We start from the raw sequence: 22,494 nt of genomic DNA on the forward strand, positions 1-22,494 counted from the left end.
TTCATATACATCAGACCCATATATAATCCAAATTGCAACAACTGAAATATGCCTCTTTAAACACATGCAATAAAGAGCAAAACTTTCAAATTACTCAACGTAGGTTGGAGGCCAGTAAAGACCACCATGAAACTGGCCACTATGCCACTTGTCAAATCAATGTGCCCTTGGGCTTGTGGGACAGGAATCAGTTAGGACAATAGTGTCAGATGCATATAAGGATGTCTGCTATCAATTATGTAAAGGGTGACATTTTTTAGGGTTTAGGACTTATTTGTTAACAAATGAAAGACAGAGAATTAGTTTTCCTCAATAGTGTGGTCTGAGATGATGGTGAGTGCTTGCAATCTCTTCTGGGTCACAGAGTCCTCTTCCCCAAAGAGAGATATTTTCAAAGGGTGTGGTATTGTGTGGTGCTAATGAAAAGTCATGGTATGCATCTGATTTGTAATGCTTCATTAGCAACTACAGTAATAGGCTTGGTTCTAGCAGAAACCCAAAAACGAAAAATAAAGGACTTGATGGAAAGGTTATAGGATGAAACTAATTGACACCTGTTACTCCTAAAACATGTTATTATGCAAGGTGTGTGGGCGCGGATTTCAGGTATGTCTTTAACTACATCACGGAGTGGAAAATATACATGTAAAGTGCACAGGCTCACAGACACAGAAAAACACACACTCTTCTTACTCTCACATTTTTTGCATATCAGCAAGAACAATAATAAAATTCACGGCACTTTGTTAAGTTATACCATCTCTCTCTAGGATAAAAGCCAGATAAAATAAAGCCGTATTTCTGATTTCTTGAAAGAGAATGACAAAATTAAACCAAGCTGCCTGTGGCTTTGTCCAATGGGGCATTCTAATTGACTCCCAAGTCATTAATCAGTTTCCAATCAATCTATTTTGCCAGCAGCAGGCAGTTAGGACTCCATTACCAACCATTCATCATGCCATACCCTAATTCACTGCACCATTAGCCATGGATTAGGCCCCTGTTAGAATAACTCAGTGCTAATCGCTAAATGCAAAGAATTGCTATTCACCTCAGCCACTGGGATCCCTTCAGGTGGTCGACACTGGAGTAAGACTTCTTGTTCCAAGGATACTTCTTTTCCTAGGGGTTCCTGCTCAAATGTCTTCCGTAGATCTGGAAAGCACAAGTGACAAAATATATGTCAAAACTAAATAACATTTATTCATTTACAGAAAGCACAAAAAAATTTTCGGCTTAGTATTTTATCTGTGCTTTTTTTTTTTTTTTTTTTTTTTTTTTTTGAGACAGGGTCTCATCCATTTTCCCGGCTGGAGTGCAGTCGTATGATCACAGTTCACTGCGGTTTTGAACTCCTGGGTGTAAGTGATCCTCCTGCCTCAGCCTTCTGAGTGTTCGGTACTACAGGTGCATGCTACTGTGCTTGGCTATTTATTATTTATTATTTACTTTTTTAAATTTTATTTATTTATCTTTTTGTAGAGATAGAGTCTCACTGTATTTTCCAGGCTGATCTCAACCTCCTGACTTCAAGTGATCTTCCTGCCTCGGCCTCCCAAAATGCTGGTTCTATAGGTGTGAGCCATGGTGCCTGGCTTGCATTTTTGTTTAACCACATGTTGTTCGTACTTTACTATAATCTGGTGACTATATTTTGTGATATAAATTATGAAATTCAGAAGCTATAAACTGTTCCTACCTTAAACATCAATCTTTGGAAGTCCTCATTTGAACAATTAATGAAGTGCATTAATTTGTTAGTATTTCTTGATCATCAATTATGATGATCACAGTTTTAAATCATAAGAACCTCATTCTCATGATTCTTATACCTATAGAGTCCCTTATGTACATACATATTTTCCTGTTTTCTCACAATGGATACTACTGAAGCTCCGGTAACTCTGGAATCTTTTGATCAATACTCTAAGTGTGTTTCTGTTTCAAAGTGGAAAACAGAATGCTAGAATCTGTTAGGAGGAAACATAACTTCTTCAGGTGTCTCAAATACAAGGCAGAGGAAAGAGTATTGAGAAGAGTCCAAAGATATCACTACATTTATTCATGTGGCCATTCTTCAATTAGAAGACTAGTCATTTCTGCTCAAATATCCCAGGCACCTAATTATGTATTTATGTAGCTACAGTGGATACAGGAATATGCAGCTGAGTTTTAGAAACCGTTGTTAGATGGACACAAAAATGTTGGAAACCAGTTTGTCATTTTAAACACATCAGAGGCACATGCTTCGGGAAATAGGTTTAACCAAATAATCACTGAATACCATATAATTATTTTGTTTTAGTGGTTTGGCTTTAAATTCTACATTTAATCTAATTCCTAGAGTTAAAAAATTAATTTAGTCACAGAACTTTGAAGTCGCATTTTTTCAAAAAGCCTACAAAAATTTTATTTCATGCATGTACAGTTCAGTTCTTTCCAATAAAAAGTTATTAGAATTTTACCCAGTGAATTTTAATAAAAAGTCAATGTCTCTGTTCGTCATCCCAGGTCCCTGATAAAGACATAAGAATCTGAAAGCAGCATTGCAGTGGATTGAACTAACAAGTGGCAACCTGGAGACTCTAGAGCAGGCGTCCCCAAACTTTTTACACAGGGGGCCAGTTCACTGTCCCTCAGACCGTTGGAGGGCTGCCACATACTGTGCTCCTCTCACTGACCACCAGTGAAAGAGGTGCCCCTTCCTGAAGTGCGGCAGGGGGGCCGGATAAATGGCCTCAGGGGGCTGCATGCGGCCCAGGGGCTGTAGTTTGGGGACGCCTGTTCTAGAGGAGTGGTCTTCAGCCTTTTTGGCACTAGGGACTGGTTTCATGAAAGATCATTTTTCCACTGACAGCTGGAGTGGGGGCATGGTGGGGATAGTTTCGGGATGAAATTGTTCCACTTCAGATCATCGAACGTTAGTTTGACTCTCATAAGGAGTGCGCAACCTAGATCCCTCACATCCGTAATTCACAATAGGGTTCATGCTCCTGTGAGAATCTAACGCTGCCACTGATCTGACAGGAGGGCAGAGCTCAGGTGGTAATGCTCACTAGCCTGCCACACACCTCCTGTTGTGCGATCTGGCTCCTAACAGACCAAGGACCAGTACCAGTTCTCAGCCTAGGTGTTGGGACCCCTAGTCTTGAGGTATATCCACAATAGAACTCTACCAGAAAGCACCTGGAAAATGGGCTAAGAAAAGACTGCATTGTTGCACACTTGCCATTTTGTTTAATTTCTTGGCAGAAGAAAACTCTCAAGACAGTAGATGTTGTGAGAAAGTTATAGATCTATGAAGGTCTGAGGCAAGACAAGAAACTCTAAATATGACAGAATGTCCATCAGACAAATGCTTCTAATTTGATTGTTAAGACACTGAGTATATTGTAGAAATGAACATTTGGGGCCGGGTACGGTGGCTTTTGCCTGTAATCCAAGCACTTTGGGGGGCCAAGGTGGGTGGATCACTTGAGGTCAGGTGTTTGAGACCAGCCTAGGAAACATGGTGAAACCCTGTCTCTACTAAAAATACAAAAATTAGCTGGGCATGGTGGCATGCACCTGTAGTCCCAGCTACTCGGGAAGCTGAAGCAAGAGAGTTGCTTGAACCTGGGAGGCGGAGGTTACAGTAAGCAGAGATTGTACCACTGCATTCCAGCCTGGGTGATGGAGTGAGACTCCATCTCATCAACAACAACAACAAAAAGAAATGAACATTTGGAATCCACAGAGTTATCATAACTTTAACGTTATCTAAACCATGTAATTGTCTTACATTCAAAAAACATGCCGACCAAATTACCTACAGCCTCAGAGCATAATAATCAATGGCTGCCTTAGAACCTGCTGATATGGATTTTTTTACATTTTGCCACCCCACACATCCGCCTGACATCTCTTTTAGTTAATTTGTACTTTTCCAATGGAAACATTGAAAATTTTCTCTTCTGATGTGGTGGTTTCTGTTGATTTTTGATTTGCACTGAGATAAAGTTTGATGAAACACAAGATACCAATAAAAAGAGCAGCAGTGAATAACTTTTATGGGTTAAACTGTTCTTGACGAGGTATATCTTGTTGGTAAAAAATGATCCTGAGGAACTGCTGCCTGATGTGGGGTAATGAGTTCTCAGATTAAATAGCATACTGACTTACTCTGATTTAAATGAATCAAGGTATCACAAAACGAGGGATAAGAACAAGAAAAAGAAAGGCATATATGTATCCAAATTGAGCAATTTCATTTAACATTCTTCACTGTCTCTATGTGGTAGACATTTTATTAGGTGCTTAGGATCAAGATTACAAGATGTACAGAGAGAATACTAGAATGTGAGCTGAGGTGTGCTTATGAAAAGCCTTTTCGTCGTGCTATGGAATGGCAAATCCTCAAAGGCTTCTGAGCAAAGGAGTGAGAGCAGAGACCAAGAGTGTGCAGCAGAGTGACTGATGGATTGAGGTGGTGGTGCGGAGTCTGAAGTTAGGGACCCATTTGAATAACCGTGATGGATGATGGGGTCCTGGACTCAGCTAGTGATAGTGGAAAGGATAGGAGGAAGCATTCTAGAAATAAATAGATCATACCTCGAGGAAGATGTGGGTATTTGGGGAGTGCCAGGAGGCAAAGATAGTGCTATATTCTTAGCTACTGCATCATTAACTTGGTACAGTATGGCATCAAGTTGGGCAGGGAAGCAGAGAGAAAGATAAATTCATGTTGGTATATACTAAGTTTGGCATATCCCTGAAAAAGTCAAATTGAAAAGTGTAGTAGTCTAGATCATGATTTCTAAACCGCAACCCTATTAATGTTGGGACTGGGTAATTCTTTGTGGTACAGTTGTTGTTTGCATAGCAGCATGCTTAGCAACATCCCTCGACTCTACCTGCCTGATGCCATTAGAAACCCATCCCAACCTTAACAAAATAAGTGCCTTCAGACAATGCCAAGTGTCTCCTAAGGGAAAAAATCATGCCCAGTTGATAACCACAGGTCTAGGGCTTGGAAAAGAAGGCCTGGTAGGTTTTCTTGTGCTTCACCAACTAAGCAATTGCGGAAGCACTGGAAACAGATGGCATCATCAGGGAGAGACTGGAGCATAAAGAAAACAGGACGGTGACATTCAAGAGGAAAAGCTGTCAGCTGATGATATAGAGTGAACCAGGCGGTAGGCGAAAACCCAAGGAAGTTAGTGTCAGAGCAGCCAAGAGGAAAATGAAGTTTTAAAGAGTGGAGAGGTCAATAGGAGAAATGCAGTGAAGGACTCAGAAGTACTCAAAGGAGAGAAGTCATTGGTCTGGGAAGTTTAGGAGTGAAGTGGGAGCAGAAGCCAAGCTGTGATGAGGAGTACCCAGGAAGTGGGGAAACGACCATTCTGGGCACTGTAGGGGCAGAGGGAGAAGTTCCCCTTCACCCTCTGAAGGTTCACTGGGAAATCAACTAAGTCAAAAGAGACAGATTAACTGGAGAGAAGACAGACAAAGGTACACATGGGAGCCTTTGGAATGAAGATGCAAAGATTCAGGGATAATTGTCCATTTTTATGCTTCTGTTCAACAAAGGCTGGACAGCAGTGTAGAAATGTGATAGGACAAAAAGGATAGAACCTAACGCTAATAGACTGAGAGGCGAAACCCAGCAAGACTGTGGGCCTAGATTCTTCCTAGCCCCTCTGAGCATTCATTCATTACTTCAACTGGGTGACGAGCAGGACCCTCTCTGGAATGGTGGTCTCATGACCTATGATCTCGCAAGGAAGGTTAGGTAAATTTTTTATGGCCACTTTTTACAGAAAAAGGAGGATGGAAATTTAGAATAGTATTTTTCAGTTTTGGACTAAGGGGATTGTCTTTTCCATGGCTGGCCTTGAGGAAGAATGGAGTGAGAGACAGGAGGGAAGGAGAAGATCAGAGAAAAACTTTTGCTTCTGAGTGCTTCATTTTGGGGCATTGTTTTCTAAGTCCCAATAGTATCTACTACTCATTTCTAAAATTTTAAGGTGACAGAAGTTAGTGGCAGCATTAATGGGCAGTGGGTTTGAATGCAGCATGCTGTAATTCCACTTAGAATATGGCGCAATTTTTGGCACAGCTTTCTAATTCTTGCCATATGAAGGACATTTTATGTAGACCCTTGTTTCCTAATTGAGAATGGCGACGAACACAGGCATCTACTTCAAAAGACGGGTTTAACTAAACCATCACTGAATACCACAGAATTATTTTAAAGGGTTGGCTTTAAACTCTGTATAAATTTGATCTAATTTTTAGAATGATCTCACACTGAACCCCCCACAAGGCAATACTTCTTCCTGAAAAACACTTTTAATTCCTGCCATAAAACCTCCTCTCTGGCTTTCAGGTTGTGTAATGAGCACAGGATATGTCACGGCCAGGCAGCACGGAAGCCGCACATTTCAGCATGCCTCCTCACTACCCTGCGAGGGGAGGGGAGATAAGATTTTAAGCATATCTTTTATCAATTGGAAAGATGTGATAGAAGGTAGGCCAGATGCCTTGCAGGCAGATTGAACACAAGTGTGATGAATGAATAAGAATGAAAAACGGACACTTGTCAGCTAGGAATTAGATGTAAAACAGAACAGTTCAGAATAATGTGGGCATTCTTGTCAGAAAAAAAAAAGATGAATTTCTGCCCTTGGAAGACCTTTAGGATTCTACATTTCTGCTTTCTTTCCATTAGTTATAAGACTTCCACTGAAATAAGTATGAAGTCCATTCATTAATAATGTAGATTACTTTTGCAAAGTCAACTTGGTTGGCATGCCTCTAATTTAGTCACTGATTCTGCCAATTAAAAGCTGTCGTCATATATATGCACTTGGAGAGATGTTTACTTAAGAACATGAATATTGGCTTACTAAATCCATACACTGAAATCCAATGAGCAGATGTAGAATCAGACCTGAAACAATATGGATTTCTATTTACCATTTATACATAACCAAAGAAAGTCCCTTTGGACACACACAGGTGCACACAATGCCTCATTTTTGAGGGGTAGAATTTTGATGCTTTCAATGATTTATTTTTCTGCACAATATACTGTGGTTACAAATTAGCTGTGATGCTGAATACGTGAATTCGTGGCATTCTGCATACATTAGCTCTGCTTTGAGACAATGTAGTTAGCAGAAAAGAAGACTAACTGGGACTTAGAACTTTTCTGCCCTTCATTTTCCACATTTATGAAATTAAAATAAATTACTAGATGCTTCTGAAGGATGCTTTTGCTTTAAGGACATATTACTGAACAGACTAAGATTTGAAATGTACGTTTTCGGGGGGCGAAGCTTATCATTTGCAGAACAAGGTACTTCTTGGTTGCAATTATGTGTCCAAGAGAAATAACAGATGAAATTATGTTTCAAAAGTCAAGGAGTTGATGCATCTTTGAAGACAACAGCTTATAATATTCTCCAAAGAATAATTTTCACAGAACTTTTTGAACACTTGGAGCTACATGTGTGCACAAGAGTTAGAAACTAGGGAGAGGAGTGGTTACGGGAATTTTTTCTTATTAAAAAAATAGCAAATTCTTTGCGTAAATCATGGAGAGTAATATAATATACTCCACAAAAGCAGATGAAAAGTAAAGCCCCAATGATTGTAAATACACTAAGAATTATTTCTGTCTCCATGGGACAGAGAGGACAGTGGAGGGAAATGGCTACCCAAAACAGTTTGGAAGAAAGCCCATCATGTCAACGTGCACATTTACAAAAGGGGCAGAACTGCCTCTTCCCAGTTCTATTTCTTGAGCAACTTTGCCTGTCACTGTCTGAGAAGGGTGAATGTGGCCTATAACAGGAAAGCCGAGACTCTAGCATCACGGGTCATACTAACATCTCTCTACCTGTGAGCCCTGCTAATTTTAGAAGAATAGGAGAAAATACCAGCAAAATGATCTCCCTGTGATAGTTAAGCAGGTAGGTTGTGGATACCACTGCCTTGAATAAGATAAGCGTGTTTTTATTTCATTTAAAAAATGATTTACATTTATTAAAAATATTTGTCTCACCAATGATACTTCATTATGCAGAAAGATTTACTTATTAGGATAAAATATTTCTATTATTTTCTATCCATTATTAAGCACAGAATAACTATTTTTGTAATAAAAACAAAATATTGGTGATGTGATAGACTGATAGTATGAAGTTAAGTAACTCTTCAATGGGTATACTTCAATGGACTATTCTAGTAGAATTCTAAATCCTTAAATTCCACAGAATAAGATATAAATGAAATGTTACATTATTACTGTTGGTTTATTTTTTTAGTCTCCATCAGGTTTTGTGAATATTATCTATAAAAGAGATAATGAATCTGAAAAGTTTGGAAAATTATAAAGCATAAATATGTAAATTATTATAATTACATTTATTATTACTCAGATAGTGCTGCAATAAAAGGTGATTACTCATTTGCATGAGTTTTATACACATCTTTCTCACACACACTTTGGCCATATGGTCCGTAAGCTACAGTATCTAGTATTCCTTATTATTCTTATGGAATTTCAGGTTTATTGCAGTTTTTCAAACTGAGTGTCATGACCCTTTAGAGGGTTATAAAATCTATTCAGTGGATTAAAATCTAGCATTAAAAAGTATGAAACTGAATAAACAGAAGGTATCAAGATATATCATACATAGTCTTATGGATGTACATATGTATGTACACTCATATAAGTTTTTGTGTGTAAGGATGAGGGTGTCTAATTGATTGTGATATCAACCTGTTTTTTACTGTAGGTCCAACAGGTCTGAAAGCCTCTGGTTAGGCTAACAGTGTGGCTGAGAGCAAGGTTTTGGCACACACAACCCTGGGTTTAGGTCCTGACTCTACCACTTTACTAGTCATTGGACCTTGAGCACATTGCTTAACCTCTTCCTGCCTTAGTTTCGTCAGCTGATAAATGGGTATCATTTCACAGGGTTATATAGGAAGAGTCACCTATAAAATTTGAAGCACATGCCTAGCATATAGTAAGTGTCCAAAAGATAATAACCCCCCACTCTACTTTTCCCCAAAGTAGTAATAAATTTTATTAGGTTATATATTTACTGTTATCCCTATTAATCAAAATAAACCTAGCCAAGCGAGACAAAGCAATTGGGAGGGCTAATAATTGAAGGTGATATTTCATGAAGAGATAGGCAGGTATTACCCTGCTGTGCTTGATTAAAAGACAGATTCTACATTCAGGTTGGGCCCTGGGAATCCACAGTTTCAACAGACTCCATAGGTGTCTTTTCTGCATAGCACTTAAATCTGAGGAGCACTGGTTGATGAGGTGATTCACTGATTGTGGAACACCAAGATATGCTTGGGACTGTGGGTGCTGTAGGAGGCTATGGGCGCTGCGGAGGCTGCGTGAGCCACTCAGATCTGCTTCTGCACTGTGGCTCTACATGCCTGGCTTACAGTGGGTTCCTATTGGTGCTTCCACAGTGTCCCAGAGCTCACTTTTGTACCAGCTGAAGGCTGACGTTGTCTAGCACAGGACTTGAATTTCATATGTCTCTAAGGACCATTCGGGTAACATAAATGGGAGAAAGCTAGGTATAAGACTTTTTTTCTTGAAACATGACACCCACCTGGGTTCTTTTTTTTCTAACTTTTAATGGAGACATGGGCACAAAACCAATCAATCAGCTTCCTCTTTACTCTTGTTGCTTAGCTCTGGCTGCACGTTGCCAATAAATGCAGGCTCAATGGGCCACAGACCCCGTATTTGATGACTAACAGAAGTTGGTAATGTGGATTTTTATGTAATTTTTTTTCTAACTGTATATGTTGTCAGCTACTGAAAACTTTATCAAAATACTTGTGTGGGCCAATATTTTGAGGACTAAATCAAAAAAGTGGGATGCCATATTGGGCCTGCGGACTGACACTTTGAGACCAATGGTCCAGAAAGTTCATTGCTGAAAGTGTCGAGTTACCTTAATATTTCTTGTGGCCTCTCTCTCACCTCAGAGAAAATCTCCAGAGCCTTTTGCTTCTGACTTTCAGACACTTAACCAAGAAAGCCAACCAGAGATGTTGGTGAGTAAAGCTGTTTTCATTAGCAGGATTGCATAAATAACACTCATAAATTAGTATTTTTAAATTACTTATTTATATTCCCTTACCTGCTTTCCAAAAGAATGTTAGCAGTAAATGTGGGCACTTCAGACTAGCTGAGATTTTTAATACATGTAAAACATTAGCACCTGAGTTGGGAAAAAGAAAAAGTTTCTTGACACTTTGCAGTCATTTCTGTAATTCTTGATGACTACTTAGAATAAAAATGTCCCTACATTCTTTTCTGAACCAATGGTGTCATTTCTACAATTGCTATGAAGAAAAACCTGAAGCTCTTTCAGGTACAGCAGGAAAGAGTTAAGAGTGGTTATAATCTTAATTCTTATTCTTTAGAGTAGGAATGGCAAATATTTGGAACCACTGTATTCCCTTTCAACTCATGATCTATACTTAATTGACCATGGTACTCTTTTCTCCAGAGTCTGGATTTAGCTTCAGGATCTGCTCCAACACAGGACTTTGGGAGGCCACAGCGGACAGGAATTAGCAGTCAAGATGCAATGCATTTGCATCCTCAGCCCAGAGTTCACTGCACAGAACTCCTAATATGGAATGTGTCTGCACAGTTATCACTGTGTTTCTATTTGATATCATGTAGCTGCTTAGTTATACTTCAAAAAACAAACTTAATCCCAGCCTTGAATGCTACATTTAAAATTTTTAAAAATTCTTTGAGATCAAGTAGATCTTGGTGCTTGGTGCTGAGTACATAGTAGCTCCTTAATAAATGCTGAGTTAAATTCAGTTCCCAAAATAATCTGGCAATTCCCTTTACTGAAGGCTTGGGAACAATTTCCCCTATGATGTATAACTATAAAATGTCTTACAAGTCACACAGTCCAACCCCCTCACTTTACAGATTATATAACTAGAATGCTGAGAGGCTAACTCACTTGTTCAAGATCACCAGCTACTCTGAAGTGGGTTATTCCATCATGTGAATTTGCTGAAAAATGAATGCTGCATAGCGGTTGTATTTGTTACCAGTGGAAATTTCCACAAACTTCCTGGCTTAAAACAGCAGAGATATATTCACCCTAAAGTTCTAAAGGCCAAAAATTTGAAATCAGTTTCACTTGAACTGTAATTGAAGGGACAGCAGGACTATGCTCCCTCTGGAGGTTCTTAGGGAGAGACCATGCCTTGTCTCTCCCAGATGCCAGTGGCTGCCGGCATTCCTTGGCTTGTGGCTACTTTCCTCTAATCTCTACCTCTGTGGTTACACTGCATTCTCTTTTCAATCTGTGTCAATCTCCCTTTGTCTTTCTCTTATAAGGCATTTGTGATGGCATTTAAAGTCTACCTGGGCAATCTAGGAAAATCTCCCCATTTCGAGATCGTTAACTAAATCTGCAAAGATCCTTTTTCCACATAAGATAATATTTACAAATTCCAGAGATAGGACCTGATGCCTTTAGGGGTCATTGTGTATCCGACCGCTGTGGATACAAGCATGGAGCCTGGATCCACTCTGCCATAGTTTAATCTTGGTTCTGTACTTACTGAGATTGCTATGTTTTCATGTCTTCATCCATAAAATGAAGATAATTCGAGTACTTATTATATAGGGTTATTGTGAAGATTTTAAAAGGTAACATACATTAAAAACCTAGGACAGTGCAATTACGTAAAGAGTCCTCCATCAATGTTCTCATTACATACCCACTTGATCCAGCCCCCAAATCAGCACTGCTGTCAAGTGTTCACAGAGTTGATGGTTACATGGATACTTATTTCTTTAAATTTTACTAAGAAGCCAAACTCCAGATGTCAGAAATAAGCTTCTTGGTTCTCAAATTGAACTGGTCTTGACAAAATGGCTCTCAATCTACGGAAATTCTGTACTTAGAAGAGCTTCATGTTGTTATCTGCTGCTGGTCAACTTACACACTTTCTGACCCAGGCCTGACCCTGCATTAAGCAAATACAGCTACTATACTATGATTCACATTTTCATACTTTCAATTGCTTTTCAGTTAATTCTTTTACACATTCAATGAACAAAGGTGATGAACACATTCTAAAATTTTTTAAAAACTGTTTTAATGTATTTTCAAAGTGTTCCTCTAGCAAATAATTTCATGGTCGCTCAAAGTAATAATACTGTGTTCTTAAAGGGAAAAAAATGTATCTTTCCTCCAATAATGATGGAAGAAGCTAATTATGTTGTCATACCAGAGTAGAATGTATGCTTAAATCACCAATTCTGGCTGTTAACAGGAAATAACTGTGGTGAACCAACCAGTGAAGCATATTTTGGAAGAACTAGATTAGGCTTCAGAGCTTTGGGCATTTATTAAAAGTGAAAAATGCCTGAGTTAATGCCACAGAACCCTGAAATGTGAGCTATGGTTTTCTTTCCCGGGAATAGAGTATCTGATTTTTGCTGGAATTTTTAAAAATAAAGAAAAATATTATTATGCTAAGCAACTCTTACTGTGATTTGTAAATATAAAGGATATAGTACATTTAAAAAATTGAAGCTGGGTGCAGTGCCTCATGCCTTTAATCCCAGAACTTTGAGAGGCCAAGGTGGGGGATCGCTTGAGGCCAGGGAGTTTGAAACCAGCCTGGGCAACAAAGTGAGAACCCCCATCTCTCCAAAAAATACAAAAACTTTTAGAGTATGGTAGAAGGTATCTGTAGTCCCAGCTACTGGGGAGACTCAGGTGGGAGGATCGCTTGAGCCCAGAAAGTGAGGGGTGCAGTGAGCTATGCTCATGTCTGCATGAGAAGCAAGGCCCTGTCTCTAAAAAAAATAAATAAATAAATAAATAAATAAATAAAAAACTGGGTAGTATTTTTTTTTTTACTTTTCTCTCTCAAATTTTGTAAACCATAAAACAAAGAAAAATCAACTGCATGCAGTTCCCTCTACAGTTTGTAAAGTCGAGAATTGTCATTTTTTTGCAACTGTGAAAATATGAACTAGACTATTAAGAGAAAAGTTTGTTTAAAACTCAGATTCAATATTTCCTAAACAGGTAACATGGGCAAGTTAGGAATATTTCCATTATTCTGTTTTGTTATTTATAAAATGAAGATAGCAAAACTTCCCTCATAGGATGTTGTATGAGGATTATGATAGTTAACATGAACAAGTGTGTTTTAGGTACACAGTAAGCATGTCTCAAACGTGGCTACTAGGACAGAGACGACTTTAGAGAAGAAAGAATAAAGAAAATAGATTTTGGTTTTTGTCCTGTTATTTTATAACCTCATTTTACTTTTGTAAGGGATGAAGTTTTTGTTCTCTCTTAGGAATTTACCACAAACACTTTTGTAATATCATAACTCATAACCAGGAAGAGGGGTTAGAACGATCTGCAGCAGGTCAGCAGAAGGTTAAGTTTGGTAATTTCTTCAGTTGTGCCAAGGCCTGGCTAACACTTGCTGCAGTGAGATCATTTAAATGGGAGAAACTCCAGGGAACAAAGCGTCTTTAGAACGGAAGGACAATTTCAGTCATTCTTTGTTATTTCTTGACTTCTGGGCATTTATAGGACAAACAAACACATTTGTATTCAGATAGTCTTGTTAAAGAGCTTTTTTTTAAAAAAAAAAAATAAATATTTTACAGCTAGCACTCCAAATGACATCCACTACAGAAAAGAGAGAGGAAAAAAAAATCCATACGAGTCACTCTTTTATATTCACATTACATCTTTAGTTTCAGAAAAAAAATGATTATATGTCATCACAATATTTTTTAAGGTATGTCTTAGGGATAAATAATAAGAAATATGCCAACTTTATGGATGAGGAACCTGACAAACCAAAAAGTTAAGGCTCTTTTTGCAGAGTACAAAAAAAAGAATGCAATGATTGCAGACAAGCTGTTTTCTTGCAAATAAGCATTTTAGCCATAAACTTCACTTTTCATACAGCATAAAACATACTTTAATAACACATTTTTGTCCAGTGGGTTACCAGCCCTGCCTATAACATGTGTATAGATAATTTCCCCCACAATATGACTTATGAGGCTGTGTTCTACGAATTTGTTGTCTACCTCTCAGAATAAATATGAGCCATAAATGCCCATGAAATTGTGAGGCATCCATGAAACTTGGGAACTTCTGCCTATATACAAAAGCAAATATGTCTGAAAAACTATAGACTGACAAAGGTATGCATTGTAATATTTAGTCTTGAAATAGGAATAACATGATAAACTAAGACAACTGTCAAGATGTATATAAAGATTAATTAATTTATTGTTTAAATGTTTTCCCCTTATCTAAAAATATTGAAAGTATGTATTTAATCTTATCCAATTCAAAATATGACCTCTATTATTTATAATTGGATTAATGTGGGCTTTGATGGTTGTTATGCAAGGTGTCAGACCACAATTCAGAAATGTACCTTAGGAAAGAGACATCATCCATTCTGGTGTACAGGGGAGCCTTCTGAATTCTAGCAAGCCATTTGGCATTAGGCTACTAGAACTGTTCATAGTACGACCTACATCTTTCAGGATGTTTGTTTAAAGAAATGCATTCTTTTTGTTAAATTGTGTAATTAATTTTGTCTCATGCCAACTAGAATAGACAGGTGGAAAATAAAAAAGCAGAACATCAGGACTTCTGCACATGTGAACCAACACAGTAATTCATGAGATTACACATATATTTAACTGGAGATACTTAAATATAGAAATGCCAATTCATTCATTCCTTTGTGATATTTCTTGAGTCCCTACATTGTGACAAGAATCATCTTAGGCATTTTGAATTCATCAGTGAAAAAACCAGACACAAATCTGCCTATGTAGACCTTATGTGCTAAGTGGCTGAGCAGGAACAGAACACAAAGCATTAACTAATAAGTAAGTAAATGTATGATGGGTTAGAAGGCGAGAAGTGCTATGCAGAAACATAGTAAGTATAAGAATGCCATGGGGGTGAGAAAAGCAGGAGCACAGAGGCAATCGAGTCCAGCTACCTGATGTTCTTGAATTCCTTGGGGAAAAAGCATTTTTATTAAATGAACAAATGATTTGAATTGAATAGTATCATCAATTTTCCCCATCATGTGCTTTCAATTTAATTCAATGTTATTTCATTTATTTATGTTTTAATTTATTTATCACCAGCCACAGGCAAGGTACTCTTTTTAAGGCTCTGGAGACAACAAGAAAGAAAAGAAAGCCTCTGTCCTTGTGAAGCTTACATTCTGGTATGGCAGATGGTTAATTCAAAAGAAAACAAATCATGATGAAGAAAAATCTTATGGAGAAAAATAAAGCAGGATTAGGTTTAGGCGAGTGACAGGGTTTTGAGGTCCGGATAGAGAGACCCCTCTGTAGGGTGACATCTCAGCATAATCTGAATGAGAGAAGAAAGTATGCCAGTTCTAGACTTAGGGTAAGAATGTTCCAAGTGGGAAGAAGCAGTTGTTGCAAACAGCCTCTATGTGGAATGAATCTACTGCATTCCAGAAACAAGGAAATGGGTGTGGTTAGAGCAGACCAAGCATAAGAAGAGAGGCAGGAAGCCAAGGTCATTTTATGCTTCTATATTATAAATAACAGTGAGCTTATAATTTTTTTTTTTTTTTTTGAGACAGAGTCTCGCTCTGTTGCCAGGTACCAAGCTGGAGTGCAGTGGCACGATCTTGGCTCCCTGCAACCTCCGTCTCCCAGGTTCAAGCAATTCTCCTGCCTCAGCCTCCTGAGTAGCTGGGACTACAGGCACACGCCACCACATCCAGTTGATTTTTATATTTTTAGTAGAGATGGGGTTTCATTATGTTGACTAGGATGGTCTCGATCTCTTGACCTCACGATCCGCCCACCTCGGCCTCCCGAAATGCTGGGATTACAGGCGTGAGCCACCATGCTCGGCCCATTTTTGTTTTTTCTTTTGAGACAGGATCTCACTCTGTCACCTAGGCTGGAGTGCAGTGGTGTGATCATGGGTCGCCACAGCCTTGACCTCCTGAGCTCAAGGGATCCTCCTGCCTCAGCCCAGGAGGCAGGAGGATCCCACCTGGGATCACAGGTACATACCACCAGGCTTGGCTTTTTTTAGAGATGAGGTCTCACGATTTTGCCCAGGCTGGACTCAAACTCCTGTGCACAAGTGATCCTCCTGCCTTGGCATCCCAAAGTGCTGGGATTACAGGCATGAGACATTGCACCAATTATAAACATTATGCATCTAGAGAATAAGATGTTTTTGTGAATTGCCACCTGATCTACAAATCCTTGTCTCCTCCTCCCTTCTTTGAACTCAGTGTGCTGGTTAAACACGTGGGCTTGGCTGCTGGCCTGACTCACTGCTCCATACACCAGCTGTATAACCTCAGGCGATTTTTTAACTCCCTTTGCTATCAATTTCTTCATCTATAAAATGGGAATAATAATAGCACTCCTCACATAGATTCCTTGCAAAGACTGAATGACCTAATACATAAAGCATGATTGAAACGGCACTTTCATTATTATCATTATTATTCTGGACCCTATCTGTCCAACGCAAACCACATGAGGCTTTTAAGCACTTGACCTGTGGCTGGTCATAACTGAAGTCATTGTAAGGGTACACACCCCAGCTCTGAAAAACCAGTATGACAAAAGTAATGAAAAGTATTTCATTAATACTTGTTGATACTGGTAATACTGTTGAAATGATAGTTTAGACATATTGGACTAAGTGAAATACATTACTAAAATTAATTTTATCTCTTTCTTTTTAAATTGTGGCTACGAGAAGAGTTTAAATGATATTGTGGCTGGCATGATATTTTCTACTGGACACTGCTGTTTTAGATAGCATGCTGGATACCACAGACTCACAAATACTACAGACTCACAAACAAGACTTGATCCAAATCCACAGGTGGTTCACAAATGTAGTTGTAATCTCAGAGAAAAGGATGAGTGAGCTGTGAGAAGAAGCCAGGAAGGGCCCTTGATCATCCTTAATTCCTTCCAGGAACTACCTTATTCCTCTTTGTGGCCAGCAGGCTTTGTGATGCTGGCTGTGATTTATTGGTTTGCACACACAATCGAGAGGAAATCTGGAGGAGCCATCCTGCTGTTCCCCAGAAGATGAATCTTTGGTGCACGTAAATCCCATTATAGCTCATGACTGTAGGATAAGGCTGACCATATGGCATGTTCTTCCACCCTCAGGAATGGGCAAAAGGGGGGTGGAAATTACAGTCAAATTTTATGTGAATCAGCAGAGAATTTCAACCTCTAGGACTGACAGCCTACTTCTGGGACATGAAATAGTCTTTTTAGTTTTCAAAGTTTGATCAATATTGTTGTTTCAAAATAAACCTATAAAGTTGTTTAGAATTGTTATATCCATTTTTATGAACACCTATTATCACTCACTGAGCATTTGCACTGTGTCTGGCACTATGCCATATGTTTTACGAGTTTATCTCATTTAATCTTAAAAAATACTCTATCGTTTTTATGTTATGGTTGATGAAACTAAGGCTCACAGAGGTCAAGTGACTTGACTAAGGTCACAGCAGGAAGTGATGGCACTAGGATTTGAACATGAGTCCATCTGTCCCTCAGCTTGAGCTATTAACCACTCTGCTAATGCCGCTCTTTCCCTCATATCCTTATCCCCGTAACACAACCACAACGTTATCAACAACGGTAACACCAAGAGCAGTGCTATCAAAACCCAAACTGTTTCTGAGGAAAGACCTTGTGTGTTAACATTTTGCCTGAACCTTATGCCTTGGGATTCGCTCATTAGCCTACAGCAATAGACACTCGAAGAAACAAAGCTGTGATGACCGTGGGTGCTGTATTACCATAAGGGTTCTGCTTAGGACACCACTGTAGTGGCAACTTGAATTCTCTCAGAATAAACTTCTCTCTGAATGAAAACTACTATACCCACCTAGGAACTCTGGCACTGCTGTCTTATAAAGGTGCAGGATTTTAAAGCAGATGTGTTATGTTCTCAGCACATGCCTGGCTGAATCCTAACATTCATATTTCCATTCTTTCCTCTGCCCTGATTGTCTCACACACCTGTTTTTATATTTTACATGGTTTGAATGTGTAAAATATTGTAGGCAAGCTTAAATACATCAATTAATAGTCAATATTCATTTATGGTTTATAAACTGAAAATAAACCTTTTTCATGAAAGAACTATGGGACCCTCCATAGTACATCAAATGAGCATAAATCTAATTAGGTGAGAGGTAATCATACCTATTTAACATTAGCATCATGGTTATCTTAACCTGTGATGAGTTTAAACTCCAGTTGCCATTTATGTGATGGCCATCTGTCAAGTATTACCAGGCAAAGCAGTGCAGGTCACTTGACACTGGGCAGATGAGAAAACCCGTAAGTGACTGGGCACAGTGGTTCATGCCTATAATCCCAGCACTTTGGGAGACTGAAACAAGTGGATTGCTTTAGCTCACCAGTTCAAGACCAGCCTGGGCAACATGGAGAGACCCATATTTCTACTAAAAATACAAAAATTAGCTAGGGGTGGTGGCGCATGCCAGTAATCTCAGCTACATGGTGGGAGGCTGAGGCAGGAAAATCACTTGAACCCAGGAGGCAGAGGTTGCAGTGAGCCAAGATTGTGCTACTGTATTCCAGTCTGGGACAGGGCAAGACTTTATCTCAAAAAATAACAAAACGAAAAAACCAAAAACCTCACAACCTCCTACAACATTAGCAAGGACCCGCTAATGATAGGGATCAGCCTGTACAGAGAGAATTTGAAAATTCTACCTTTGTTGTTCTTATTATGATGCACATCTGTACGAGTAAATCTTTACACATTGGGTGGTGTTCTTTAGGTACACACACATGAGTTCAGTTAGCTGCAGAATCATAGGCAAACTGCTCTTGAATATTATTACATGAGGGTGAAAAGGTGCCGCGGATAAATTAATCCTGACCTAGAAGAAGAGTTTCTTTATCTGAAAATGTCAAACTAGATTTAAAAGCCAAATAGCAAAGTTTATAGAATATACTGCAAAGAAAGGGATTTTAAACTTCTATGTATTTAATGTTTGAGTGCTGATAAAGAATATATCTACTCATACATGTATAATTATATGTATAAGAAATTGGCACAACAATATTCTCTTCAAATTAATGAAAATTGAGAGCTTTTTAACTAAAAATTTATTATTTGAAACTATGCAGCTCTTGAAGTTCAGCTTTAGCAAGTCAAGGTGGTGTGGAATGTAGACCGGCAATTCTAAGTATTTATCATGCTTGATATTAATGAATACAGAGAAGTGAAAGATAAAAGAATAGCTTTCTAACCTTGTGCCTCCTTTGTTTACAACTTGAAACTGATTTTGAGTTAAATTAAATGTTTGACTGAAAGTCTTGTTTTTCTGTTTCTTTTTAAATATGATTAAAAGTATCTTTCTTTATAGTCAATAAAATCAATTCTTCAGGATTTGTGGCAGTGGATGTTATAAGATGCTACCAGGAGACCCTTTCGGGCCTGGTCACACTGGTTGGAAGTGATGGTGAAAGTCTCAGTTCCTCTCTCCTGGAATCACCCTCAGTGGTGCAGAGCTGACCTGGCCCCTGCTACACATGCTGGTGGGGTAGGCAGTAAAGGAGGGTCTGCATCCACTGACTAGTCTATGTGGGGGAACACGGGTCTGCTCACCCCCTCTGCCTCAGGGCGCCATAACTCCGAAGGGCCATGTGAGCTTCAGAGATCCCTGTGGAATCATCATGTGTTGTGTTTGCCCTGCAGCTCAATTTCTTCCTCTGCCCAACCTATTGCCTTTATTCCTCCACCTGATATCCTAGTATCCTTAGCATACTGCTCCTAAGGACATCCCTCAATACGCTGGCTACATGTACAGCTCCATCCCACAGAATTTCATGGAGAATCCACTTAAGATGAAGAGAAAATCTTTTTAGACATTCTCAGAGAGGAAAGATTAATGTCGAACTTTTTAATAATCTTCGCTGGGAATTTTTTTGTAACAGTTTTAATTCAAAAAAATCATTAAACATCTGTGATATTCTAAGCATTGTGCTAAGCATGAGAAATATAAAGTTAAGTACTATAGAATTCTTGATCTCATGGAACTCACTGGCATGAAACACAGATTTTACAAGTGAATATAATTCAAGTGAGACAAGTCCTGTATTAGGAGTACAGACAAACTGCTCTGAAAGTATTGAGAAAGGAATACCCAGCCTCCTCCACCTATGAGGCAGGAATGGCTTCGCTAAAGACATCTGAAAGAAATCCTTGAAAAGGCTTAGCCCTTTCAAGTCATCCATTCCCCTCATTGTATCACATCACATATCCAAGTTCTCAAAAAAGTTATCTCTACTTTTAAATATATAGGAAATCCTGACCTCACTGTCTCCACTGCTTCCATTCAACACCAGCCTAACGCCTCTCACAGCTGTAGCCTCATCACTGGTCTTCCTGCTTCTCCCCTTGCCCATCATGGTCCATTCTCAACACAGCAGCCAGATGACTCTGCTAATGGAAGTTAGGCCATGAGTTCCTCTGCTGCAAAGATTCCAGTGTTCCCAACTTATCCTCAAAACCAGATATGGGCCAGGTGTGGTGGCTCACACCTGTAATCCCAATTCTTCCGGAGGCTAAAGTGGGTGAAATCGCTTGTGCCCAGGAATTTGAGATCAGCCTGGGTGACACGGTGAAACTACAGGTTTACAAAAAATACAAAAAATGTAGCTGGACATTGTGGTATATACCTGTAGTCCCAGCTACCTGGGAGGCTGGGATGGGAGAATCACCTGAGTCTGGGACATTGAGGCTGCAATGAGCCGTGATTGTGCCACTGCACTCTAGCCTGGTGACAGAATGAGACCCCATCTCAAACAAACAAACAAACAAAACCAAAGATATTTCAGCACCTGCAGAACCCTATGCCATCTCCACTCACCCCTCCTGTCCTTAGCCCAGGCCTTACCTTTCTCACTGCTCTGGGGATGTCCTCTCTCTCCCTCACTCTTCTAGCCACTCTGGCTTCACTGCTGTCCTTGAGGCCCTCCAGCACACTCCTGCCTGAGGGTCTTTGTGCCAGCCACTGTCCCCTCTGCCTGATTCCCTCTTGCCCCTCCTTCAGGTCTATGCAACTGTCCACTTCCTTAGCCCACCTTCCTGACCACATTCTCCCAACCCTACGAGTTCCCTTTTCCTGCTTTATTTTTTCTTCATGGCACTTGACATCTGCTCTAGACCTGATGATCATTCATTTTATTTAGAGTCTGCCTTTCCTCACCACAACATGAGCTCCATGAAGGCAAGGATGGTTACATGTTTTGTTTTTATTACCAATGCCTATACCCACAATTGTCCCAAGAACAGAGTAAATCTTCATTTAGTATCTGTGTGTGTGTGTGTATACACATATACACATGTATACACATATACACACATATATATACATATACACATATATACACATATACATACACACACATATATATACATATATATACACACATATATTACATAGTCACATATATACACACATATACATATACACACACATATATATACATATACACATATATACACATATACATACACACATATATATACATATATACACACACATATATTACATACTCACATATATACACACACATATACACATACACACACATATATATATACATATATATACACACACACATAAATACACATACACCCTTACCTTATTATCTTTGACAACATATATACACACACACACACACAAACACACACACACGAACACATATATATGTTGTGAAAGGTAGTAGGTAAGGGTGCAATGCTTCGGCATGAAGAATAGCTGAAAGCCATGGAAATCAAAGTATTTTTAATCTAGTGTGACTACAATGTAGAAATCCTTACCTGTCAGAGCTGGAAACATGGGTTGGATATGTAAACCACAAAATGTGGTTGTTACTGGCTGAACTACATCCCACTCCCCCAAATTCTGATGCTAAGCCCTAACCTTCAGTGCCTGAAGATGTGATTATATTGGGTTATAAGGCTTTTAAAGAGGTGATTAAGTTAAAATGAAGCTGTTGGTGTGGCCTAATCCAATCTGACTGGGGTCCTTATAAGAAGGGAAATTCGGACACACAAAGAGATGCCAGGGATACATACACACACACAGAAGAAAGACCATGTGAAGACAGTGAGAAACAGGCCACCAGCAAGCCAAGAAGAGCAGCCTCAAGAGAAACCAAACCTGCTGACACCTTGAGAGCACACATCCAGCCTTCAGAACTATAGAAAATAAATTTCTATTCTTTAAGCCATCCAATCCAATCTGCGGTATTTTGTTATAGAAGCCCTAGAAGAGTAATTCAATGCTATATACCATTGTAAGGCATTTTGACTATTTCACTTGTCACTATAAAATTTGGGA

General features: G+C 39.1%; 1 protein-coding gene across 2 annotated transcripts in view; it reads right to left on the minus strand.

Moving 5' to 3' along the window:
• Window positions 1-22,494, minus strand: part of UNC5C (unc-5 netrin receptor C) — a 393,542-nt gene that overhangs the window by 119,473 nt on the left and 251,575 nt on the right. For both annotated transcript variants that reach the window (XM_003929536.4, XM_010340136.3), the window contains exon 4: window positions 1,052-1,155. In XM_003929536.4, the coding sequence (XP_003929585.1) occupies window positions 1,052-1,155 (104 nt within the window). The remainder of the gene's footprint in view (window positions 1-1,051; window positions 1,156-22,494) is intronic.

This window comes from Saimiri boliviensis, chromosome 3, assembly GCF_048565385.1.
Source record: "Saimiri boliviensis isolate mSaiBol1 chromosome 3, mSaiBol1.pri, whole genome shotgun sequence".
Lineage (NCBI taxonomy): Eukaryota > Metazoa > Chordata > Mammalia > Primates > Cebidae > Saimiri > Saimiri boliviensis.